The sequence below is a fragment of the Aegilops tauschii genome, chromosome 3 (genome assembly GCF_002575655.3).
Source record: "Aegilops tauschii subsp. strangulata cultivar AL8/78 chromosome 3, Aet v6.0, whole genome shotgun sequence".
Classification (NCBI taxonomy): domain Eukaryota; kingdom Viridiplantae; phylum Streptophyta; class Magnoliopsida; order Poales; family Poaceae; genus Aegilops; species Aegilops tauschii.
In genome coordinates, this window is record NC_053037.3 from 451,739,808 (window position 1) to 451,765,771 (window position 25,964).

At 47.7% G+C, this 25,964-nt stretch overlaps 1 protein-coding gene and 1 non-coding gene across 2 annotated transcripts; both read right to left on the minus strand.

Annotated features, from left to right (window-relative positions):
• Positions 1-19,532: 19,532 nt before the first annotated feature.
• TRNAS-AGA (transfer RNA serine (anticodon AGA)) lies at positions 19,533-19,614 on the minus strand. The gene has a single exon. It is a non-coding gene; the product is annotated as a tRNA-Ser (tRNA).
• A 328-nt stretch (positions 19,615-19,942) lies between these two features.
• On the minus strand, positions 19,943-25,717 carry LOC109749100 (phosphatidylinositol N-acetylglucosaminyltransferase subunit A-like). The gene is made up of 9 exons (XM_073510827.1): positions 25,461-25,717; positions 24,423-24,564; positions 23,556-24,128; positions 23,196-23,257; positions 22,283-22,373; positions 22,069-22,185; positions 20,741-20,844; positions 20,387-20,477; positions 19,943-20,312 (listed from the first exon to the last, which is right to left on the minus strand). Exons 1-9 carry the CDS (start codon positions 25,715-25,717, stop codon positions 20,220-20,222), a joined length of 1,530 nt encoding a protein of 509 aa, XP_073366928.1. The 3' UTR covers positions 19,943-20,219.
• Between the last annotated feature and the right edge of the window lie 247 nt (positions 25,718-25,964).

Genomic DNA, 25,964 nt, shown 5'->3' on the forward strand with positions numbered 1-25,964 from the left:
CCCGCCCTCGGCCAAACAATACGCCGCAACCCGACCTAGGCTTAGTAGAGAGGTCAGCACGCCGGACTAAACCTATGCCCCCAGGGGTCATGGGCCATCTCCCCGGGAACTCCTGCACGTTGCGTACGCGGCCGGTGAGCAGACCTAGCTACCTCCTTCAACAAGGCAGGTGCTTACGCAGTCCAACCCGGCGTGCGCCGCTCAGTCGCTGACGTCTATTAACCTTCGGCTGATGCATACGACGCAGAACGCCCATACTATGCCCACGTGATGGTTAGTGCTATCAGGCCACAGGCCCCTCAGATCAAATATCCAAATCGTAGTGGATTAGGAACGCGCGGTAACCAGCAGAGACTCACGAAAGAGGTGACCCCGTCGCCCCGTCTCGAGGACTTGCGGAAAGGGCTAGGAATGCCCGGCCACGCCTCGTAATTATCTCGCGGGCACCTTCCAGGTCAACCCGTCTCCACATCACTCACAATTATGCTCGCGCGGGTACCCCTCAGGGTCGACCCGTCTTTAGTAACATGGTTCAGTGTAAAGTCATAGTAACCATAGTAACCGTGTGTCCAAACATCAAGGGGAAAACCTGAGGAATCACCCCCAATGAATTCCACTCGATGTAATCATTAAGGTGAACGTAAGAGGGACCACCCTCGAGGTTCACACTTCAGGGGTTGCACGACAGAGTCGTATCGGAAGTGGTTAACGCGGAATCACCCTCGATGACCACGACCGAATAACTACACTAGCGGGTTAACATCAGAAGTGCTGATGAGGCCTCACCCTCGGCACTCGATAGTAACCCAGTAGTGTCGAGCAACTAAGGGGAAGTGATGTGCGGTGTCGGGGCCTGGTCTTCGATCCAGTTGATCGGGTCTTCGATGATGAAGCAGGGGCAACAAGGACAAGGTGGGGGTCACTGGTGGATCACTAACCAACCTATACTAAGCAGTTTAGGATAAGCAGGTAGGTAACAATGAGCAGGTTACAAAAGCAGGCTATGCATCAGAATAGGAGCAAACAATAACAGTAGCAAAATCTAATACAAGCATGAGAGAATGGAATGGGCGATATCGGGATGATCAAAGGGTGGCTTGCCTGGTTGCTCTGGCAAGGAGGGGTCGTCTTCGACGTAGTCGATCACAAGGGTGGCATCGGTCTCGGGGTCTACCGGAGAGAAGAGGGGGAAGAAACAATAAATATAAAGCAAACATAGCATCACAAAGCATAACATGGCAATAAGATGTGCCGGATGTGAACTAACGCAAGGCTACACGATAAAGGTGAAGGGGGAATTCAACCGGGAATGTATTCCCGGTTCCGGACCTGTATCAACCAGATGACCGGAGGGGGAATGTTCCATGTTCAGCATGCTAGGGGCATGTGTCCGATGAACGGACCGCGTATTCAGATTCGTTGGATTTTTCTGAGCAACTTTCATGTAGAAAACATTTTCATCCGAGGTACTGTTTATTTTCTATGTATTTTCAAAGATTAAAGCATATTATGAAATTATTTAAAATAACAGAAAAGGAATTATGACATGAGCAGAGTGTCAGCATGATATCAGCAGGTCAACAGACCTGCTGACTGGTCAAACTGACTAGTGGGTCCCATATGTCATAGAGAGAGGGCTAACGGCGGGTTATTTTAATTGAACATGGGTTAATTAGCAGTTGGGCCCCACATGTCAGTGACTAATTAGTTTAGCTAATTATTTTTATTTAGGAAAATGTTTTAATTAGGTTAATTAGGCGGGGGGCCGTGTGTCAGTGGCACTGAGTGCCAGTCAGCATAGTTGACCATGGTCAACGTGGTCAAATGGGTCCAGGGGGCCCATAGGCAGCGACCCAGAGGCGGGCCCTGCCGGTGCCAGGTCAGCGCCCGCGCCGGAGCAATGCCGGTGAGGCCATCCGCGGCGGCCGAACGCCGGAGACGGACGGAAAACGCATACGGGGCACGGAAAGAGGTGCGGCTAGGCGCGTTCGAACGGCCACTCGACCGCGCGTCGAGTGGTGGTGGTGGCATCGCCGGACCTGGCTGGAAAAGTCGCCGGCGACGAGGTCCGCGGGGGAGCGGCTACGGTCGACGGCAGAAAAGGAGCTACGGCGCGCTACAGCTCAGGCGAAAGGGCTAGGCGCGTGCTGCGCGACGCGGTGAGGCTAACGGGCATACGCCCATGACCATTTGGTCACCGGAGACTCGCCGGCGACGAGCTCCGCGGCGCTGCGTTCGGGCGCGCGTGGGGAAAGTATCTAGCGCGCGTGCGAGGACGGCCGGAGAGATGAGGGAGGAAGAGAGGCTCACCGAGTGTGTCACGACCGGATTTTTGGGGTAATAATTTCCCAGAAAAACGGCCTTTGCACTCACCAGCCCCAGGATTACTATTAGCTGATGAGGCACCAACTTGATACAAGAATTCCAAGCAAGGTACAAAAATGTGTAGTACACGACCATTGTGGCCTAGGAGTACAACACTTGGTTTCTAATGGTTGAGGGCGGAAGCGGTTAGGTACATCTGCGTCTATGGGACTCCATTTTCCACAAGAACAGCTGACTAGGATAACTCCTATCTTCGCGAGGCTGCTATCGTCAAATACGTAGATTCCGAAGCTGTCACCGCGATGCTTATCTCCATGCGCGAAAATCTGGCCAAGACAATAGCCAGGGACAAGCCAGTGAGTACGTTTGAATGTACTCGCAAACATTAAGAACACGGGTATAATATATCAGGAGGTAATCATGCTCCGAAACATTCATGATGATAAGTCTGCCATGAAGTAAACAAAAATCTATGATGCATGCGTGCAGAGAAAATATGGACGTCCAATACGGAAGTAAAAGAAATGTACTGAGCGAGTGTCTAAAATGACTCCCCGAAAGGTTGCAAATAAATTAACGATGCCGCAGTCGGGCGTCTGAGCGACACCACAGAAAGAGCTTATGAAAGGTAAACAAACAACCAGTATGCCACAGTCGGGCGTCTGAGCGACACCACATAAACGGCTTATAAAGGGTAAATCCACTGATAAAGAATTGTTTTATCATAGAGAGTATTCAAGTCCAACAATACCTCTTGAAAGTTTTCCACTTGATGTAAAAATCCATAATAACAAAAGGGTAAATCTTGACAAATGGAAAAGTTTATTTCCTAGCAAAATTTTAATAAAATAAAACAAGGTCAAAATTTTGGGGTGTCACAACACTACCCCCCTTAAGAAAAATCTTGTCCTCGAGATTTGTCAAAAAGCTATTTTGAACAAAAACTGTTTTTATCAAAAGAAATCATGCAACTGCACAAAAACAAAGCGGCTATAGTGAGAGGGCAAAAAGTGGTGTAAAACCACAGGGTAATACACTGGCGTAGCGTGGGAAAAAAATCTATGGTTGGGGAAAAACGAGATATTTCCACGCGGATACAGTAACTTAGAATAAATTCTAAATTACTAAAATACGCTGGTCGTACCCGAGAGCACAGTGCTCTCTCTGGCAGACACGTGGACCCAGGGCCCACTGTCGGCCTCTTCTTCTACCTCTGGCTCTCTCTTCTCTCTTGCGTGCTCTCCCGCACTCCCTCCACCAGCGATGCCTAGCTCGTAGGGCATCGAGGCCGCACCGTGGTAGTGCGCGGCGTGCTAGCTGCCGGTGCAGTGTGCACTCACCTCGCGGGCTAGTGCGCTGTCGGCACTGCTCGCGGACTCGCCCCCGAACACCGGCGGTTGAGCGTCGAGTGGCGCTGGTGGACCTCGCCCACCGTACACCGATCTCGAGCTATAAAATGATCGCGGTGCTCCTCTCTTCTTCCTCACATCTGGCCTCGTTCCTACTCCTCCTTCCTTCTCCTCCATTGCTGTTAGCAGGAGCTCGAGACGAGGCTCTAATGGCGGAGGCGATGCCGGACTGGTATGTGGTCCTGGTGTGTGGAGGTTTGGCGGTGCTGCTAGGGTTCTCCGTGCTTCTGTGTGCGATGATCCTGGATGATCGTCGTGATGCTGCCGCTCGAGTGTTAGCTCTTCGCGGCGGCGGCGATCACGTGGATTAGGCGCGGCCTCGAGGGCTAACTGCCGTCGGTGTGCTGGGGCAACTCGTGCCTGAATGATCACTCACAAATCTCTCTCACTGAGACTGTGGTGTCCTTGCGTGTGATCAGTTAGGCGTAAAAATGTGCTCAAGGATTTGTAATAGTGCTCGAGGTCGAGTGGTTGCCGCTGCGAGTCCGCTGTTACGGTGCTGCACGAATAAAAATCTATGTTGTGAAAAAGGTATACGCCGCAGTGACTCGGGGACAGAAATCTCCTCAAAGACATGTTGCGAGAGAAAAAAATTTAACAAAACTAACAGCAGTAAAACTGCTCACATAACTGGAACTAAAGAGAATCGGATCCCTCGCACAAAATTTGGGAACCACGAACACGCTACAACACATAAACAAAATACTGGGATAATAAATACAGCGGAGGCGTTTACAAGTAAAACGGCAAAAGGACAGGGTCCTGAGAAAACGCCTCTGGTACTGGGGCACACTCCTCTTCTATCGGGGGAAGCGGGTTGACCAGTCGATGAATGCGCCTCTCCTGGTCAGGTCTCAGCGGTCTGGCAATAGCGATCCGAGGGTTTAAATCAGCGAGGCTCTGGAGATAACCCATTACCCGCTGAGTTAAACGTTCCTGAGCGATAACGTACTGGGCAAGGTTGGCCAGTACTGGATCTCTCTCAATTCGTCCACCGGGAAAAGATGCAACTTCTCCGGGTGCTGCACGACTCGGAAAATAATAGTATCCTCGCTCGCTGGCATAGGGTACCGCGAATCGAAGACGAACGAGCGCCTCGTATGCAGCAGCTTCTATGGCCATATGCGGAGTCGGCATGGATTTCCCCACGAAGGAGACTTCCGTAGGGTCTTGGTTTGGGTATGCGGGAGGGATGTGCACCACTGCCCAATATTTCGAGGTGGAAGGGGTGATCCTCGATTTGAGCAACTCGTACTGGGGTGGACGGGTGGCACTCATGGTACTGCAGGTAAAGTCCCACAATAATTTAACAAAACTACCCGGGGTTGCGTCTGGGGTTCTCAGCTAAATACTGGGGGTCGGCATGGCAAAGGAATGGCTGTGAGTGTGGCGCACAAAGGTGAGGGGTACTCGGCAAGGTCACGAAGTGGCCTTTATATAGTATCGGGGGTGGGTTATCCACCGGGGTGAAGGGTAACTGGTTGTCGATCCTGTTCTTGGGTCAAAGCCACAGATATACATATCACATAAATGTGACACATTACTGTGGGTGCCGTCGGGGTTGGTCTTGGTAGCTGCGCCCGAAATTTAAAAAAAATGTAACTGTACGCTAACGTACATATGCATAGCTACTACTCCAAAATAAGGGCGCTCAAGCAGACAGCATGTAATAAAAGCGATACAAGACCACACCATTACAAGGCGTAGGAAAACTAAGGCTCGATACAACTCGAGCGACTTAGTCTACTTCGTTAATGTCTAAGTGGGCTGGCCTGGCGGATGCCGAGGTTTCTCCACGGGTTTCTCCGTCAGGATTTGCCGGCTGAGGTTGAGGGGCTGCAGAGTCGGGGTAATGGTGATGACCATCGCGGGAGTTGTTGGCCACAACCCCGTTGGAATGGGTTCCCAAAAGGCGACGAAGCGCTTCTGGCGACACCAAAGTACTCTGGTTGATGGCTCGGGCGGACCTCAAGGGATCGATCGGGTGTCCAAATAGCACGACTGGGTTGTCGGTGTCGGGCTCCGCGTCTCTTCTCGCCGGGGTTCGGCGAACCAGTTCTCCACGAGCTGCGATCAGATCGAGGGTGACCTGATCGAACAGTTGCTCTAGTGCGCTTACATAGCGCACCAGATGCAATAGTGCCGGATCCGTCTCGTGATCTCCGTTGGCAACCTGGGGCGGCCTACCATACCCGTCACGACTGGGGTAGTAGTAGAACGAGCGACAGTTAACTCTGGGCGACAAGTGCCGGAGTTGAACTATAGCTTCTCGGGCTACCAGTTGGATGGCTTGTGGCTCAAAGGAAGTTGTCCTTCCAGTGAACCTGTAGGGGCGTTCTGGCGACAGACCCCTACCGTAGATGTGCACAGTGGCCCAGTACTGATGGCTCTCACCGTACATGGGTCCCTGGTACACAACATATTCAGGAGGCTCTTCTAATGCATAGGCACGGCGGGTGAGGTTTGCGAGCACGGTCACAAAACCTCCAAGGTTGGTTGCGGTGGTCTCATTGTGAACAATGGGACCAGGCATCGTGGCTTGGTTTGGGGAAAGAGGCTGTGTTGTGCTGTGGCTAGCGTGCCCTTTTTATAGGGAAAGGGGACGGAGTCTTCCTCCGCACGCTTGCGATAGAGACAGGTTGGGCGTCAGTCACTGGCGCGTGATTGACGGGCTAGGCTGATAGGTTGGGCACCGTCCGCCGAAAGGCGTCGGGTCACTGTGGAGCTATCTTACGTGGGAAGCTTGACCGGGGTCAGGCTAAGGTCTGGTGGTTTGGTTAACCTAGGTTATTGACCTGGCTAAGATAGGATTAGCCAATGGTCAGCCTGGCTCTGATACCAAGTCTGTCACGACCGGATTTTTGGGGTAATAATTTCCCAGAAAAACGGCCTTTGCGCTCACCAGCCCCAGGATTACTGTTAGCTGATGAGGCACCAACTTGATACAAGAATTCCAAGCAAGGTACAAAAATGTGTAGTACACGACCATTGTGGCCTAGGAGTACAACACTTGGTTTCTAATGGTTGAGGGCGGAAGCGGTTAGGTACATCTGCGTCTATGGGACTCCATTTTCCACAAGAACAGCTGACTAGGATAACTCCTATCTTCGCGAGGCTGCTATCGTCAAATACGTAGATTCCGAAGCTGTCACCGCGATGCTTATCTCCATGCGCGAAAATCTGGCCAAGACAATAGCCAGGGACAAGCCAGTGAGTACGTTTGAATGTACTCGCAAACATTAAGAACACGGGTATAATATATCAGGAGGTAATCATGCTCCGAAACATTCATGATGATAAGTCTGCCATGAAGTAAACAAAAATCTGTGATGCATGCGTGCAGAGAAAATATGGACGTCCAATACGGAAGTAAAAGAAATGTACTGAGCGAGTGTCTAAAATGACTCCCCGAAAGGTTGCAAATAAATTAACGATGCCGCAGTCGGGCGTCTGAGCGACACCACAGAAAGAGCTTATGAAAGGTAAACAAACAACCAGTATGCCACAGTCGGGCGTCTGAGCGACACCACATAAACGGCTTATAAAGGATAAATAAACAACAAGCATGCCGCAGTCGGGCGTCTGAGCGACACCATAGAAAGGGCTTATAAAAGATAAATAAACAACAGGCATGCCGCAGTCGGGCGTCTGAGCGACACCACAGAAAGGGCTTATAAAAGAATAATCACAGTGAATATCCAGGAGGTAGAACCATCCCAGGGATACTCAATAAAATACATAGTGTAAGTGGTTAGTCCATAATAATAACAAAATTAAAACATGATCCTCAGATGTCACAGGTCATAAACAAAGATCTAGTCTAGTCGTTCCTCCACCCGAAGACCGTCACTGAGTTCTAGCTAAATCGTCCTCCATCCAAATACCGTTACTATGATCCAGTTAGCCGTGTCTCCATCCGAAAACCGTCACTGAGTTCTAGCTAATTCGTTCTCCATCCGAATACCGTTACTAGATTCCACTCAGACTGTGGTCCTTAACTATGAACATGGCTATCCAACAGGATATATCCTCTGCAGAGGGAGTACGATTTCCCACGAGTAACGGATTTATTTAGTCCATCGGGACTAATTCCGCCTACGGCCTTTTAATTGAAAACACGCCTGACCTGCACACACCAGCTTAACTCACCGGTGTCTGGAATCACCCACGACACCTGCCAAGCAAAACTCTAAGTGGGGAGGCTACAACCTCGACGTAGCATGGGATCAAATTTATATTCGCTCGCTCTAAGGGGTGCCCCCCCTCTCGGTCCCAACCGAAAACACCCATGCCCCCGGACCAAGTGGCATGCCTACCGGAGGCCTCCGGTATCTTCCACTATGGCCTCTCTGTACGGTGTGTGCTTTGGTAAGGGGTTGACAACTTACTGAACCATACCCCGTCTGCGACAGGGACAAGTGGTAGTACCAACAAATAAGGAAGTTACTGATCAAGACTCGATCTACGACCGACTCAGGTGGTACAAGTGTCCTCCAACAATATTACCATTAGTGGAATAAATCACCACTCATCAAGCCTCACCATGCCATACCGGACATACTCGTCTCGACGAGGGACTAGGGACAAGCTCGTGTCTACCCAAGACCACGACTTTCCCGGCTTCCTTCCGGTATGCATGAGGAGCTCACGAGGATGATCCAAAACACTAGCGTATCCATTGCTGACCACAAAATATCTCCAAAGAGCGCTCATGTACGAGACTTTATCGTTACATAAAGATAACGCATACTCCAAGCCAAATGGTGTTGTAAACGTATTAGAACACCACAACAAAATATTATGCCAGAGTTCAGAAATGCTTGCCTTCAAGAGTATGCAAGGGATGCACTTTTTGGAAGCTTTCCCTTTTCTCCAAAATCCTATTTTGAAAAAAATCCAAACAACACATATTTCAAACACAGTACAAAAGGTTGTCTCAAATATTTTTGAAATAAATCTTAAAATAAACTAGATGAAATTTGAGAGAGGTAGGAAAAGGAATCAACTCATTTGGAGTTTTATTTTAAAAGTTATAGCCAGTCAAAGTTTGGTCAAATCTCTGTTTTTAAATAAAACCAGAAAAGAAGACGTTTCGAGGGGAATACGCTTTCGGGGTAGGGGAGACGTACTCCGAGGGTATACGCTTTCACTTAAACAGAGGAGACGGCGCGCGGATCACTGACAGTGGGTCCAGAGGGCCCACTGGTCAGGTTTGACCATTCTTCCCTCTCCCTCCTCTTCTCTGCCCGACGGGAGCGGGACTCTGGCGATCGCCGACGACGAACGGCGGCTCCTCGAGGGCATCTGAGGGCGGGGATGGACCGGCCAGACCGAGGCGGTCCTCTTGGTGGTCGCTGGGTCGTCGGGGGTGGAAGAAATCGCCGGCGGCGAGCTCCGCGGCGGAGGGGGCTACGGTGGTGAAGTGGTTTTTGGGCTCCGGTGGTCTCCGATCGAGGTTGGGTTGCTGGGCAGCTCCGCAAGGACAAGGGGAAGCTACTGGTGGCGCTGGTTGGGCGGGAGAGTGGCTGGCTGCGACGTATTGCACCGGAGTTCCGCGGCGGCCGAACTGGCCGGAGTTGGTGAAGACGGTCTTCTCCAGTCAGTCCATTGCTAGGGAAGCTCTACGGGGAGGGTCTGAGGTCGCCTGAGGTCTTGAACGAGTTCGGGGACCCTTTAAATATGCGCTCGAGGTTGGACCGCGGCGGCTGAGGATAAGATCACCGGCGACAGCCGTGCTGTAGCTGCAGGGCGACGTGGTGGTGACGAGCGCGTGCCGACGAGCTTCGGGATAAGACCGGGCTGTTCACGGGGGCAGCTGGCGCGCTGGGGTGGCTTGGGCGGCGCCGTCCATGTCAGAGGTTCGCTGCCGACGCCGGCGTGCCGCCAAACGCTCTGCCAGTGGCGCTGCAGGGCGCCAGAGATGGCGTGGAGAGGGGGCGAGCTAGTGCGCGGTTCAGCGGTGGAGCAGGGGCCAGGGATGGGTCGCGTCGAGTGCGGCAGTGCGGCGTGGCGGCTCAGTGCGCGCGCGTGCAAAACGTGCGCTCTGGGCGCGCCCAGAGCACGCACGGAACCTGCTCGACGAAATGCCAGGGCGGTCTAGAGCGCGAGGGTGGGGCTGGTAATTAACAGGACTAGGATAGAGACAGCTAGGAGTTCAGTGGACAAGGTTGCTGGGTCATTGGAGCAAGTTCACAGTGCAAACTAGGAAACATGCCCAAAGCTGACTGTGCACACCAAGTGCTCGACAGAATGCCAAGTGCACTTAGGCAACTCTTGGAGTGGCCAAAATCTCCAGATCAGGGTCTCTTTAGGTGTGGATGATGAAGGCAAGATCATATGGGCAAAACCAGAAACTTGTTAGTGCAAGTTTTGCAAAACTCCAGTTTTGGACAGAAAGAAAAAGGGTTTATTGCATGCACTTAAAAACCTCCGATGAGTCCACTCCCCTGGACTTAAGGGTTTTGAAGGGAGGGCTACAAGTAGGAAAAAGCTCAGGGTCACTAGAGCAAAATAAAATAAGGTTGCAGTACAAATCACCAAACTGGACCAGAATGCAAAAGAGGTTGTTTTACTCAAATTTTTCAAAGAACAACTCTGGGTTTTGGTATAAAGTTGAATTGTATGCATCTACTGACATCTCCAAACACTTGGAATAATTTTTAAAGAAATATTTAAATAGGTTGTAGTGCAAAAGTGCCTACTGGACCAGATTGGAAAAGTTGGTGTAGAGCTCAAAATCTCCAATGGCCAAAAGGTATTTTTGCATAAAAGTGATGTGGAAACATCACATGACATCTCCAAATTTTGGTGGAAATGTTAAATGCATTTGTCAAATGGTTGTAGTGCAAAACAGGCTCCAAATTCAAAAGAAATCATTTCAAAAGAATAAAGCTCTGAGAAAACAAATCTTGCAATTTAAATCCACTGATAAAGAATTGTTTTATCATAGAGAGTATTCAAGTCCAACAATACCTCTTGAAAGTTTTCCACTTGATGTAAAAATCCATAATAACAAAAGGGTAAATCTTGACAAATGGAAAAGTTTTATTTCCTGGCAAAATTTTAATAAAATAAAACAAGGTCAAAATTTTGGGGTGTAACAGAGTGCCTCACACGATGGCCCGTGGTGGTTTAGGAGCTACAGAGACGTCGCCGGAGCCGAAGAAGGGCGGCGACGACCAGAGACATGGACGAAAAGGGATCTGGCGCTTCGGTGCTCCCCAACTCCAGCTGAGGCCACCGGTCGATGGAGAGGACGATGGCGTAGCTCCCCGACAGGTTGGCGAGGCGCGGCGAGGTCGGTAGCCGCGAGGACGGGTGAGGCACGGCGGCGACCGCGTCGGCCTCCTCTCCAAAAGTAAGGAGAGGGAGAGAGAGAAGGGGATCTGGAGAGCGAGGGGCGAGGTGAGTGGGGTGGCAGACGCGTGGGAGGCGAGGTGGCCGAGGCGTCGGGGCGGTGGAGGCCTTATCCCGTTCGGCGGGGACGGCGAGGTGGTCGGGCGGCGACGAGCCCCTGTAGCGGCGCGCACCGGGGGAACAGAAGGGAAAGGAGAGCGACCGGGGAGGGGAACTGGGCCTGTCTCTGTGGCCTTAGGCCCAGGGGCAGGGGGGTTCCCTTTTTCTTTTTTTGCAGCTTTTGCATTTAATTTTAGCCACTAATGACTTGCAAAATTATGCCACTGGCCAAAACAATTTCAAGAATTAAAGTGCACTGCCACCAAAATATTGTGAGACTTTTGAAATAGTTTGCCAATTTTATAAATTAAAAAGGCATTTAATTTATTGCTTAGGTCACTGTTTTAAGTAGTTTAGGCCACTTAAACCCTTTGCAAAAATGTTGGTTCACCACCAATATTAGTTTTGGAATATTTGGCACCTGATGAACATTTTTGTTTTCATGTTTGAGAAATTTTTAATTTCACTTAGCATTTGAATTTGCATTCAAAGGGGAAGTTGAAAGAAACATGAGATAATAATGATCAGGCACATGTTTAGCAAAAAGATTAACTTAACCCCAGGGGTTACTGTAGCATCATTACACCGGGTACAACTAAATAACAATTATTGAGGTTTAAAACTAATCCCGTAGGTAAATGTAGAGGTAGCGTGCCGACGGCGATCACATCGACCTTGGAACCATTCCCGACGCGCATCGTCACCTCGTCCTTCGCCAGTCTCCGCTTATTCCGCAGCTCCTGTTTTGAGTTACAAATATGAGCAACCGCACCGGTATCAAATACCCAGGAGCTACTACGAGCGCTGGTAAGGTACACATCAATAACATGTATATCACATATACCTTTGGCGTTGCCGGCCTTCTTATTCGCTAAGTACTTGGGGTAGTTCCACTTCCAGTGACCATTTCCCTTGCAATAAAAGCACTGAGTCTCGGGCTTGGGTCCATTCTTTGGCTTCTTCCCGGCAACTGATTTACCGGGTGCGGCAACTCCCTTGCTGTCCTTCTTGAAGTTCTTCTTACCCTTGACTTTCTTGAAACTAGTGGTTTTATTCACCATCAACACTTGATGTTCCTTTTTTATTTCCACCTCCGCTGATTTCAGCATTGAATATAACTCAGGAATGGACTTCTCCATCCCTTGCATATTGTAGTTCATCACAAAGCTCTTGTAGCTAGGTGAAAGCGACTGGAGGATCCTGTCAATGACCGAGTCATCCAGGAGATTAACTCCCAGCTGAGACAAGCGGTTGTGCAACCCAGAAATTTTGAGTATATGCTCGCTGACAGAACTGTTTTCCTCCATCTTACAACTGTAGAACCTGTCGGAGACTTCATATCTCTCGACCCGGGCATGAGCTTGGAAAACCATTTTCAGCTCTTGGAACATCTCATATGCTCTGTGTTGCTCAAAACGCTTTTGGAGCCCCGGTTCTAAGCTGTAAAGCATGCCGCACTGAACCAGGGAGTAATCATCACTACGCATCTGCCAGGCGTTCATAACATCTTGAGTTGCTGGGAAAATGGGTGCTTCACCTAGCGGTGCTTCAAGGACATATGCCTTCTTGGCAGCTATGAGGATGATCCTCAAGTTACGGACCCAGTCTGTATAGTTGCTACCATCGTCTTTCAGCTTGATTTTCTCTAGGAACGCATTGAAGTTGAGGGCAACATTAGCGTGGGCCATTTGATCTACAAGACATATTGTAAAGATTTTTAGACTAAGTTCATGATAATTAAGTTCATCTAATCAAATTATTTAATGAACTCCCACTCAGATAGACATCCCTCTAGTCATCTAAGTGATACATGATCCGAATCGACTAGGCCGTGTCCGATCATCACGTGAGACGGACTAGCCATCAACGGTGAACATCTCCATGTTGATCGTATCTACTATACGACTCATGTTCGACCTTTCGGTCTCTCGTGTTCCGAGGCCATGTCTATACATGCTAGGCTCGTCAAGTCAACCTAAGTGTTTTGCATGTGTAAATCTGGTTTACACCCGTTGTATTCGAACGTTAGAATCTATCACACCCGATCATCACATGGTGCTTCGAAACAACGAACCTTCGCAATGGTGCACAGTTAGGGGGAACACTTTCTTGAAATTTTAGCGAGGGATCATCTTATTTAAGCTACCGTCGTTCGAAGCAAATAAGATGTAAAAACATGATAAACATCACATGCAATCAAATAGTGACATGATATGGCCAATATCATTTTGCTCCTTTTGATCTCCATCTTCGGTGCGCCATGATCATCATCTTCACTAGCATGACACCATGATCTCCATCATCGTGTCTTCATGAAGTTGTCTCGCCAACTATTACTTCTACTACTATGGCTAACAGTTAGCAATAAAGTAAAGTAATTACATGGCGTTTTCATTGACACGCAGGTCAAACAATAAATTAAGACAACTCCTATGGCTCCTGCCGGTTGTCATACTCATCGACATGCAAGTCGTGATTCCTATTACAAGAACATGATCAATCTCATACATCACATATATCATTCATCACATCCTTTTGGCCATATCACATCACATGGCATGCTGCAAGAACAAGTTAGACGTCCTCTAATTGTTGTTGCAAGTTTTTACGTGGCTGCTATAGGTTTCTAGCAAGAACGTTTCTTACCTACGCCAAAACCACAACGTGATATGCCAATTTATATTTACCCTTCATAAGGACCCTTTTCATCGAATCTGATCTGACTAAAGTGGGAGAGACAGACACCCGCTAGCCACCTTATGCAACTAGTGCATGTCAGTCGGTGGAACCTGTCTCACGTAAGCGTACGTGTAAGGTCGGTCCAGGCCGCTTCATCCCATGATGCCGCCGAATCAAGATAAGACTAGTAGGCAAGTAAATTGACAAAATCGACGCCCACAACAACTTGTGTTCTACTCGTGCATAGAAACTACGCATAGACCTAGCTCATGATGCCACTGTTGGGGATCGTTGCAGAAAGTAAAAAAATTCTACGCATCACCAAGATCAATCTATGGAGAGACTAGCAACGAGAGAGAGGGGAGTGTATCTTCATACCCTTGAAGATCGCGATGCGGAAGCATTACAAGAACGCGGTTGGTGGAGTCGTACACGCAGCGATTCAGATCGCGGTCGATTCCGATCTAAGCGCCGAACAACGGCACCTCCACGTTCAACACACGTGCACCCGGTGATGTCTCCCGCACCTTGATCCAGCAAGGAGGAGGGAGAGGTTGGGGAAGACAACTCCAGCAGCAGCACGACGGTGTGGTGGTGTTGGAGCAGTGTGGTTCTCCAGCAGGGCTTCGCCAAGCACTACGAAGGACGAGGAGGTGGAGAGGTAGGGCTGCGCCGAGAGAGAGAGAGAGAGAGAGAGAGAGAGAGAGAGAGAGAGAGAGAGAGAGAGAGAGAGAGAGAGAGAGAGAGAGAGAGAGAGACTTTCGTGTATGCCAGCCCCAAAACCCCCACTATATATAGGAGGAGGGGAGGGGGTGTGCCCCCTCTAGGGTTCCCACCCTAAGGGGGGCGGCAGCCCTAGATGGGATGGAAGGGGGCAGCCAAGAGGGGGAGAGAGAGGGGGGGCGCACCCTAGGGTGGGCCTTAGGCCCATCTATGCCTAGGGTTTTCCCCCTCTCCCCTTTGCTGCGCCTTGGGCCTTGGTGGGAGGCGCACCAGCCCACTCAGGGGCTGGTCCCTTCCCACTCTTGGCCCATGCACGCCTCCGGGGCAGGTGGCCCCTCCCGGTGGACACCCGGAACCCTTCCGGTGGTCCCGGTACATTACCGGTGATGCCCGGAACACTTCCGGTGTCCAAATCCTCACGTCCTATATATCATTCTTTACCTCTGGACCATTCCGGAACTCCTCGTGACATCCGGGATCTCATCCGGGACTCCGAACAACATTCCGTAACCACGTACATACTTTCCCTATAACCCTAGCATCATCGAACCTTAAGTGTGTAGACCCTACGGGTTCGGGAACCATGCAGACATGACCGAGACATCTCTCCGGCCAATAACCAACAGCGGGGTCTGGATACCCATGTTGGCTCCCACATGTTCCACGATGATCTCATCGGATGAACCACGATGTCGGGGATTCAATCAATCCCGTATACAATTTCCTTTGTCTACCGGTATGATACTTGCCCGAGATTCAATCGTCGGTATCCCTATACCTTGTTCAATCTCGTTACCGGCAAGTCTCTTTACTCGTTCGTAACACATCATCCCGTGACCAACTCCTTGGTCACATTGAGCTCATTGTGATGATGTCCTGCCGAGTGGGCCCAGAGATACCTCTCCGTCACATGGAGTGACAAATCCCAGTCTCGATTCGTGCCAACCCAACAGACACTTTCGGAGATACCTGTAGTGTACCTTTATAGCCACACAGTTACATTGTGACGTTTGGCACACCCAAAGCATTCCTACGGTATCCGGGAGTTGCACAATCTCATGGTCTAAGGAAATAATACTTGACATTAGAAAAGCTTTAGCAGACGAACTACACGATCTTGTGCTATGCTTAGGATTGGGTCTTGTCCATCACATCATTCTCCTAATGATGTGATCCCGTTATCAACGACATCCAATATCCATGGTCAGGAAACCGTAACCATCTATTGATCAACGAGCTAGTCAACTAGAGGCTCGCTAGGGACATGTTGTGATCTATGTATTCACACATGTATTACGATTTCCGGATAACACAATTATAGCATGAACAATAGACAATTATCATGAACAAGGAAATATAATAATAACCACTTTATTATTGCCTCTAGGGCATATTTCCAACACCATCCATTGGAGGTGATCAAAGTAGAGATGCTTATTGGGGGCGGATGAAAGAACACTTTGATGTTCGCAACGTGAGTGGAATTGACCACTCCGAGCGATCACTTCGGTCCCGGTGGTCGACAATCAACAAGGATTGTCAAAAGTGGACGGCCGCACAAAAGGCGGTTGACAAGTTGAACCCAAGTGGCACCATTGAGGACGATAGAGCAAGTGGTATTTCATCCATGTTCATCACACTTGTTGTTGGTGTTTTAAGTGCTAACTTGCTTTGTTTTCATGTAGTACAACATTGCACAAAACTTGTTCAAAGGAGAGGAGAAGAGAACCAAGAAGGGGAAGATCAAGAAAGGAAGGATATTTACCTTGCCTCATTGCTATGAAGTGTTGAAGGATGACGAGAAATGGAAGAAGCGTGATGATTTGGATGATTTGGATTTGAGCAACAAACGCAAGCGAACAATTGAGTTGGATGATGATGAGGAGGAGGAGGATGATGCATCAAGTGATGACGGCAAGAGAAACCCCACACCCAACTCGGTTTCATACTCGAAGCCAAAACGACCGGATGGGTGCAAGAAAGACGCAAAAGAAAAGAAGAAGAGGAAAGGAGATGATGAGCTAAAAAATGCTATGAAAGCTATTGTGAAGGCAAGAAAAGAAGCCAACGAGGTGAGAAAAATGGCTAGGAACCAAGATGCCGCGGCCGAGGAGAGGAGGTTGGCGGCCGAGGAGAGGAGGGTGGCGGCCGAGGAGAGGAAGGTGGCTTTGGAGGAGAGGAAGGTGAGCAATGAGGAGCGAACTAGATTGTTGGAATGGGAGAAGCACTTGTTCTTCTTGGACACATCTATCCTCAGTGAGGCACAAAAGGAGTATGTCAATCTTGCCCGTGAAGAAGTCTTGATCCAAAAATGAGCTATGATTCGCGCAATGGGTGGCGGTGGACTTGGCGCCATGGGTGGCTTCGGAGCTACCGTGGGCGTCTTAGGTGCCATGGGTGGCTTTGGAGCTACCATGGAGACCATGGGAGCCATGGGTGGCTTTGGAGCACCGCCCGGCGCCATGGCCGCCATGGGAGGCATGAGTTTTTCTTCTCTCATGGGAGGCATGGGTGCACCTCCGGCCGCCATGGGCGGAATGTCTTCCGGTGTGCCTCACACACCTTCTCATGAAGATGCCGTTGAAGATCTTGCCAACACCGTCCGAGCTTGACGTGATGCGGTGCGCGACAATGATGAGGAGGAGGAAGAATCATCTTCGGAGGAGGAAGAATCGTCTTCCGAAGACGAGGACGAGGCTTGATGTGTCTTTCGTTTGTGTCGTGAACTTGGTTTGCATTTTGAACTTGGTTGGATGAACTTGTGGGCATGAACTTTTATTCATCAACTTGTTTGTGTGAAATTTATATGCCATGTTCATTGTATTTTGAATGTTTGAAATCCATTTTGTGTCCAAAATGCAACATATGGCATGCGCCGGCGTGTCGCGCGCGCTGCATTTTTATGCGCTGCTGGAGCGACGCGCGCGCGCTGCATTTTAGCACGGCTGTTGGAGCCAGCGCTGCCGGCCGCGCAAAACTAGACGAAGGGCGCGCAGGAAAGTGGTTTTTAGCGCACGGCGTGTTGGGCGGCTGTTGGAGATGCTCTTAATTAAATGTGGGATCTTTAAAACTAGGGGGCATAGTGTCATAGAAGATCTGTCCAAGGCTACCATGATTCATAAGAAACATTTGGGTTTGTCTATGGCACATCTAGATGTGCCCTAATTATTGCGCATCTAAGTCACTCAATCAAGCATAAGAAGGAAAAGAAAAGGGAAAATAAAATATCCACACGAATCTCCGCGTAAGATCAATGACTTCGGACTTAGATGTGCAATACTTATGGCACATCTAGATGTGCTTTAGCAAAACTGGAAACATTTTGGCAGTTTGGTGATCCAGCCATCTTAATCAAACTGAATCAGTATTTTCCTGGTTTGCATACTACAAAACTCCACTAGTATCTTGATCTTCTTTTAAAAATTTATGGAAAGAATGACGGTATTTTGGGGCGACCTTTATGTGTTGGTTATGAATCATGCTTACAAACTTTGGAAAAATCACTCTAATTCTAGTGCTACATATTACTAAAATTATGTTAAGTTTCCCTCAAATTTATTATTCTTATTTGTTTGGATGAGGTGGGAAAGGGATGGTGCTGGTCCCGAGAGACCAAGTGTTTCTGTATAAATGGGTTGACGGGCCACTAAGAATTAAGAGATTCTGGTCAAAATTAAGCAAAAATTGCATAAAGAAAAGAACCCATTGACAAAAAAATAGACAACAAAAATGATATGAGAGAAACTAATCCTGGATTTTGAAATAATAGTATTGATTAAAGAATTTATGGAATACAATACAAACATGAATTAAGTTGGTTGGCCAAAAACACAAACTGTAGTCGGCTTCCAAATACATCAAGTAAAGTTTAGGTCCATCCAGAAAAAAAGAAGTCTATTTTAGGTTTTGAGCTCATCAAGGGTGTGTTTGTTTCTAGGGATAGATTTGAGTGGTTGCGGGTTTCTGTCCGTGTGGCTAAGGATAAACATTTTTTCTATTTGGTTGGGTGAGTTAGAAGAGCCAAAATTTTGTTTCATTTGAAGGATGAAAGATAGTTGGGATAACTAGTTGAGTGTTTGGTTTTAGGGATGAGTGATGGATAGAGGTTGAGTAACCATTTAGATTGAGGTGGTGAGATTACACCCATGACTTGTAATTTTTTTTAACATGAGGCAATCGGATACGAAATGAGGAGATACTGATTTATTTATAAAACAAAGAATCAACATGGGTTATATGCATAAAAACTACCAGATAAGGAGTCAACATAAGCACACAAACAATAAAAATTTGCCACTCTTTGTGGTTAGAAACATGCCAATCTCACAAAGACAAATCGACGCGTAACCCACTCCATTGAATTAACTCTTCTTCTACCATTGCCAAAGAAAAGAAGCCATGACTGCTCTCCGAGACTCCCACAAAGGTGAAGAAGCAAGCACTCCTGACGCTAAGTCAAAGTGACTGAATTGTCAATCTCGTCACCTGTACAACACTAAGTCAACACCCACACAAAGTAAAATATTGAAACAGAAATGATGAATCCCAAACGTTCGGCTCTTAAGCATGGCAACCCGAACATTTTTTATAGCAACTTCAGTTGACACGAGGCGGCAAATTTAGTTGGCAAACATGAAAATCTGAACTAAAGTTGCCATAAAAAAATGTTTGGGTTGCCATGCTTAAAATCCGAACGTTCGAAATTTACGGGGGTCCTATTGAAATAGGTGAACGAAAACTGAGTTATAAAAAAAATTGTGGAATAAAATGTAAACATAAAAATGCATACAGAAAAAATATTTGGCAAAAATTGCCAATCTCGTCACCCGTAACAAATATGAGTTATAGAACAAAATTCGTGGAATAATACTCTTAATTAAAAATAATTTGTTGAATAAAATGTAAACATAAATGCATAGAGCACATTTGACCCCAAAAATGCGTGGTCGGCAGGATTCGAACCTGCGCGGGCAAAGCCCACATGATTTCTAGTCATGCCCGATAACCACTCCGGCACGACCACTTTTGTGTATTTCCTTTGTTGTTTCTTTAATAATACTAACATACTATAGCGTGCCTAATTATTATGTCCAAGTTGCCAATCCACTGCAACTTTTAGCATGGAAGGGCATGGCGGCAGCAGAAGCCGCCTTGTCTTCGACCGCCGGTACGAATGGAATTACGAGTACACGGACCTCTAACCCTTTTATCCTCACTCTCATTCTTTCCCTGTCTCGTTCATGTTCGAATGTGGTAATAGGCATACACGTACTGAATTTGGATGGACGAACCAAGAGCGAATTCAGGACAAAACGAGCTTCCAAATTTTATGCCAACTGTCTCCAAAATTTATCATCCAATATGTCGAGACACCAAATCAATATCAAAGAAGCAGCCGGGGTCCCAGAATTGGCACAAGAGACAGTTCAAACGAAAATGGTGGTGAACCATACAATTACATCACACAAGAAGTTGGCAATGACATTACTACTCACACCATTGGCTTTATGCAACACGACTGTAAATTCCGTATTTGGTGCGACGAAATGATTTCATAATTGGGAGCCAGCCTAAAATAGACACCATGGCCTCCTATATGATCCATGCCACAATGGTTGGAAAAACAGTTCAATTTCCTTGCGTTTCACACTGGTCGTCTGCCGAATCCAAACGAATGTGCAGTGACCCGATATCTGGGACCTCTTCAATACCTTCAGCAGGCTGAGAGGGAGAGAAACGCCGTTACAATTTCGTCAATCTCCAGAAAATGAGAAAAGCATGGGTTAAAAAATCACCTGGAGGAATTCTAGAAGGCACCACACAAGGTAATTTATGATCATAACGAGGCAAAACAGTTTGCCTGCCCAAGCTCCACATGTGAGGTATCTACACCATTAAGGAAACAGAACATCAGCGACTTCCTTTTGTGTTTGCTGTCGTTGCAAAAATGTGGTGTTATTGCCCACATTTTGACCAGTGCAACTAAACTAACCATTATATGGAATATAGAAAATATAGCATTAGCACTTTGACAGACAATATATGTAAGGACAGCTGACGATCCAAACGAAAAATATGGTATCTTCAGTTACAAATACTCTGAAATGATAGAAGATGAATTTACAGTCCGTGCTCTGCCTTGTACTCACCGGGGAAGACGATCTAGCAAATTAGTGTTTGATGACTGCATTGCACGATCATAGACAATCTCTGTTCTTTTGGCCACATCATCCCAACTATAGAGTTTTTTCATCTACGATGCACATTAGATTTGAATAAGCACAAAAGAACTTTGCGTATCAATTTTCTACTGAAGGAAAAGCTGGTGCAGAATGCCCTTTTCTGGAGTAAATTGCAGAAAACCACCAGTTTGAGGGCTAGGTCATCAGAAAACACTAGGTTACAGTTTCTTGACAAAAAGCACCACCTCTCTCGTAAACATTTTGCAAAAACCACTGATCGGCGGATTAGTCTCGTTTGAGCGCGTTTATGACAGGTGGGCCCCTATTTGGCTTACGTGGCATAACTTTTCATGCCAAATGTGTTTTTATCTGTATTTACAAACTAGTCCCAACAATTTTATATAGACACCCCTTAATCAAAAATAAAAAACGCAATCAGGCCCTCGTGTGCACAAAACCGGTTGCACGGCGCCCATGGCTCACGCGAGCAGAAGGAAGGTGGATGGGGCGGACCATGGGTCTCGTCGCCGGCGAGAGGGAGCACCATCAGGGCTTAGGGAGCGGCGGCGCGCCACTGGCCGGCCAACTGCAGATCGTCGAGGACGGCCTGCGGAGGGAGCGGCGGTGACGGCAGCCTACAGATCCGATGCCGGGCGAGAACGGCGGCGGCCTGTGTAGGGAGCAGCGACGGCAGCGGTCTGCGTAGGGAGAGGCGACGTTGGCGGTTGCCTGCGGATGGAGCGGCGACTGCCTGCGGAGGGAGTGACAGCGGCGGCCTGCGCAGGAAGCAACGACGACGGGGGTCTGCGGACGGAACGGCGACGGCGGCAGTAGCCTGCGTAGGGAACGACGGCGGCTGTTGCCTGCGGAGGGAGCGGCGGTGCCCTGCGTAGGGAGCGGCAATGGCGGCGGTTGCGTGCGGAGGGAACGACGGCGGCTTCCCGCGAAGGGAGCGGCGGCTTCCCGCGAAGGGAGCGGCGGCTGCCCGCGAGAGGGAAGTGGAGGGGGGCACGAGGGGAAGAAAGTTAAGGGCTTTTATGCTTTAAACCCAAACAGTGATGCCACGTAAGCAAAAAGGGGGCCCACCTGTCATAAACGCGCTCAAACAAGACTAATCCACCGATCAGTGGTTTTTGCAAAATGTTTACGAGAGAGGTGGTGCTTTTTGTCAAGAAACTGTAACCTAGTGTTTTCTGATGACCTAGCCCTCAAACCGGTGGTTTTCTGCAATTTACTCCCTTTTCTGAGAGTGGCCCAATGCTCAGTAAGGTCAGGTGCATAGAGTTGAAACTCACCCGGCGATGCATAATTTGGGGATCTATACCAGGAAGTATGTCGATAGCTTGCCTGACAGCTCGTACCATATCTTCTGGATCTGGTTCTGCGAGCACTATCATGTCATCTGGTAGAACCTGAAAAAGAGTCATTTGTAGGGCACTGCAAATTGTCCAACTAGCTGGAATTTATGGTTCTTTACAAAAGAAAACTTTGAAATCATAAAGATCATACCTCTGGGACCCCTCCGACTCTAGTGCTTACTGTCAACAGCCCGCAGCTTGCTGCTTCCAGAATGGCTATGCAAAATGCTTCTGTAAGCGAACTACAATAGCAAAGGTTAAGCCTCACGTCTCAGTATTACTATTGTTAATTGCGTTCTGCACAACTATCGTAAACAATGTTAACTTATCCACCTTAATAGTTTCCAAATAACATTAGGATTATGTAAGTGAAAAAAAACTATTTTCTTTCTGTTTGCATCAGATCCATGAAATATATACTTATAATTCCACAAGAAATATTCCCACAACATCAGTATGGTTTATCAAATGATATTCTACATACATGTTTGAAGAACCAGAGGTTAACAGGAACAATTCAATAATCGGGTACAAATATGACCAAGTGCAGAAAAGATCGAACGAATACAATGCGGCTCAAAATATCTGTTCGAGGAGAGCGGTAAGCATTCAAACATTCCACAGACGACATGAGTTTTTAGAATTCAATGGACAAGTTCGGTAAAAGGAACTTCCTTTGTCGCAACAAAAACTGAAAATTGGAACCTGACAGGACTATTTCAACACAGAAGAGTATACGATAATCGATGGTAAAGTAGAAATCCAGTAAGAGCAGAAAAAGCACATATATGACCAACAATTTAGATATTTTGAACACACACACAAAAAAAACTCAGAAAGGTACTCCCTCCGTTCCAAAATAGATGACTCCACTTTGTACTAACTTTAGTAATAGATGACTCCACTTTGTACTAACTTTAGTACAAAGTTAGTACAAAGTGGAGTCATCTATTTTGGAACGGAGGGAGTACCTGTTAAGAAATATATGACCAGATATGAGAACAGATCGTACTTGAGCATGAGGTACAGCCCCTAACATCTCAACTCAATCCTGAAGGGAGAACTTCTCCCTCATCTCTTCAAGTCGTACACGTTTTGGACGATCGCCTCCAACAATAAAGCGAACCTGACAAATCCATAGATTTATTGAATGAGGGAACATAATGGACTATAACTCCAAAACAACATAGAGTAAGAAAGTAAAGGTGCAGGATGATAACGTATGAACCAAAACATTCTATGAAGCTGAACTGTCAGGCAATTTATTATATGTATCAGATCAGAAAGGATGACAGTGATCAAAACAGTATGTCTATATGCCGAGTTACGAACTTTTTCGGCCTTAGTAAATACATGTAGTTCACCTTTTCTTATTTCATGAGTGGCTCATGCAAAGAGTGCTGTAGTTACTAGCTATAACCCACCTTTGGAAATAGACGGCATACTTCTGGAATGACTTCAACAAGAAGGTCAGCACCTTTTCGATATACTAATCTACTTATCACAACAATAATGATTTCATCACAGCTTAAGCGGGTCGAGGAGGGAGTAAACATTGCAGTATCCACTGCATTAGGAACCATGAAAACCTTCTCTGGAGATATCCCTGACCTCAATACAGTGTTCTCTTTGCTTGTGTGAGATACACATATGGCCTGATCAATATCTGCAAGAGTAAACTGCAGCACCTTATTCATGTGAATGCTTCCAACATCAGCAAAACCATAAAGCGAGTGGTCCGTGAAGACAACTTTGTACCCCATAGTCCTAGCATGCATCAATGCTTCATGGCACGTTGTTGAGAAGGCCTGATGTCCATGCACAACAGATATCTTCTCACGAATAAGAATGGTCCTTATAATTGGAAATGTCATGAACAATGTAGGTAGTGTATTCTGCATCAGGAATGGCCTCCATGGCACATAATAAACCTTCAAGCCGCCAGTAACATATCGTACTCCAGAACGTTTTCCATATGCATGTGTCATGACAACAACCTATAGAATAACAAATGGAATTGCTCAAAAGTTTACTCAGAAATAGTAGCATAAGTTACTCTGTACAAACTTCTGCTTATTGTGTTCATTAGAAGGTAAGGTCCCCAAAGTAGTACATCCTCAAACAGAAACTCAGTATATTTGCATGCTTCACAAATGCAGTAAAAACGATGCATTCATGGGTACAACGCAGAGTGATGAGGGTGGATGAATCAAATGCATACCCAGTATCGTACTATCTTACATTCTCGAACCATAAATGGGCAGGATAATAAAAGTTCATCAGATAAAGACCTTATGGCCAAGCTTAAGGAGGCACTGCGATAGATAATAGATGTGGCTTTCCACACCGCCAAAGTTTGGGAAGAAAAAGTCAGACACCATCAAAATCCTGTGCTTTCTGCTCTTCCATCCATTGTGTGTGAAACACTGAAACCTGAAATAACATAAGCCGATTCATTCATTAATGGAAAAGAGAGTCTAAACAACGCAGGCTAGTGACCTTTAAATCAAACTCATATTGTCCATATTGACACACCATGCTTAATCTTTAGCTAAATCACTAGCGTATGGAAACAAATTTTGAACATGAAAAGGTGTTAACTTTTAAGTAATGATTTTGAAGTGGCGTGTCAAATAAGGGCAATTATCAAATGTTCATTGCCAACCAAAATAAATTAGAAGGTTTGCCTGCAAGATCTAGGGGATAGGAGGAGAATGAACTCGCCTGTGCTGTGATGTGACGATTAGCTGAAAGAAGAGGAGGAACCGTTGCCCGCGTTCGTGGATGTGGAGACTGGAGGAACGAGCTCATCGGTGTGGGCATGAAGACAGAGAAGCAAAACGAGGTGAAAGAGGAGGGGGGCTAACCTTGATCGAATAGAGAGGAGGCCGTCGCCGTCACCGGAGCGGCCGGGAGCTTCGAGGGCTTGTTGATCCGGCCCAGAGTAAGCGGGGATCCCGGGCCACCTGAGAGAAGTGCGCTTGGGCGGTGTGACCATTCCGCCAGATCGAAGCCGTTGGGGGCGCATCGGACGGTGAGCGTTTTTTCGACCGCTGTTAAAAAGGGTTTAAGCAAACAAAACCCTCCTGCCACGAACCGAAAGCCCACGCCGTGAGAGGGAGTGACGGCGCCGATTCCATGCTGCCGCAGCTCCTCCTCCGCCGGTTCCCCGGTGTCCACCTCCGCCACTACAAGGGACACGGACACCGCCGCCGCCTCAGCTCGGAATCGGAGGCGGAGGAAGCCCCCACTACGGTGGCGACAGGTGACGGCAGCACGAGGAGGAGGGCATGGCGGTGAAGGTGTCGGTGTGGAAGGACTTCAAGAACTGACACGTCGCCCATAACGTCAACGTCTGCCGCGTCGCCGCCGGCGTCCGAGGCCCGCTCTCCACCACCGCGCGGCGCAGAAGGCGCTCGTTGCCACCGGCGTCGTCATCTCCCATGTCCCAAGCAGTTGCGTCCTCCCATCCCACCTTTCCCTTCCATTCCCTTGTGTGCGCTTGTGATTTCATCTGCGTGTTATTTGGGAATTTCCTGGTGCATTTCACTTGTTGTGCTGCTGGTGATTTGCGATGTATTGCCATGTTTTGTGTCGTTGGTATGCTTGAGTTAATGGTCATGAATTGCGCAGCGTAATTCTGTTTATTTGTGCTATTTCACACAATCGAATACCACAAATGAGTTTCACAAAAAAAAGAATACCACAAATGAGTGACTTTGACAATACACTTGGGTTGCCTAGGCTGGCCATAGTGAGAGTAACATAACCGGTAAGGCTAGTCATAGTGGGAGTAACTTAGTTAGTAACATAGCACACTTCGAGAAAATTCT

Coding starts and splice junctions, on each gene's coding strand:
- LOC109749100 (XM_073510827.1), bottom strand. CDS start 25,717: ATGGCAATACATCGCAAATCACCAGCAGCACAACAAGTGAAATGCACC. Junction 24,129..24,422: donor TCCTTAAGCTTGGCCATAAG/GTCTTTATCTGA, acceptor GTTATTCTATAG/GTTGTTGTCATGACACATGC. Junction 20,313..20,386: donor GCCTTCTAGAATTCCTCCAG/GTGATTTTTTAA, acceptor TCTCCCTCTCAG/CCTGCTGAAGGTATTGAAGA.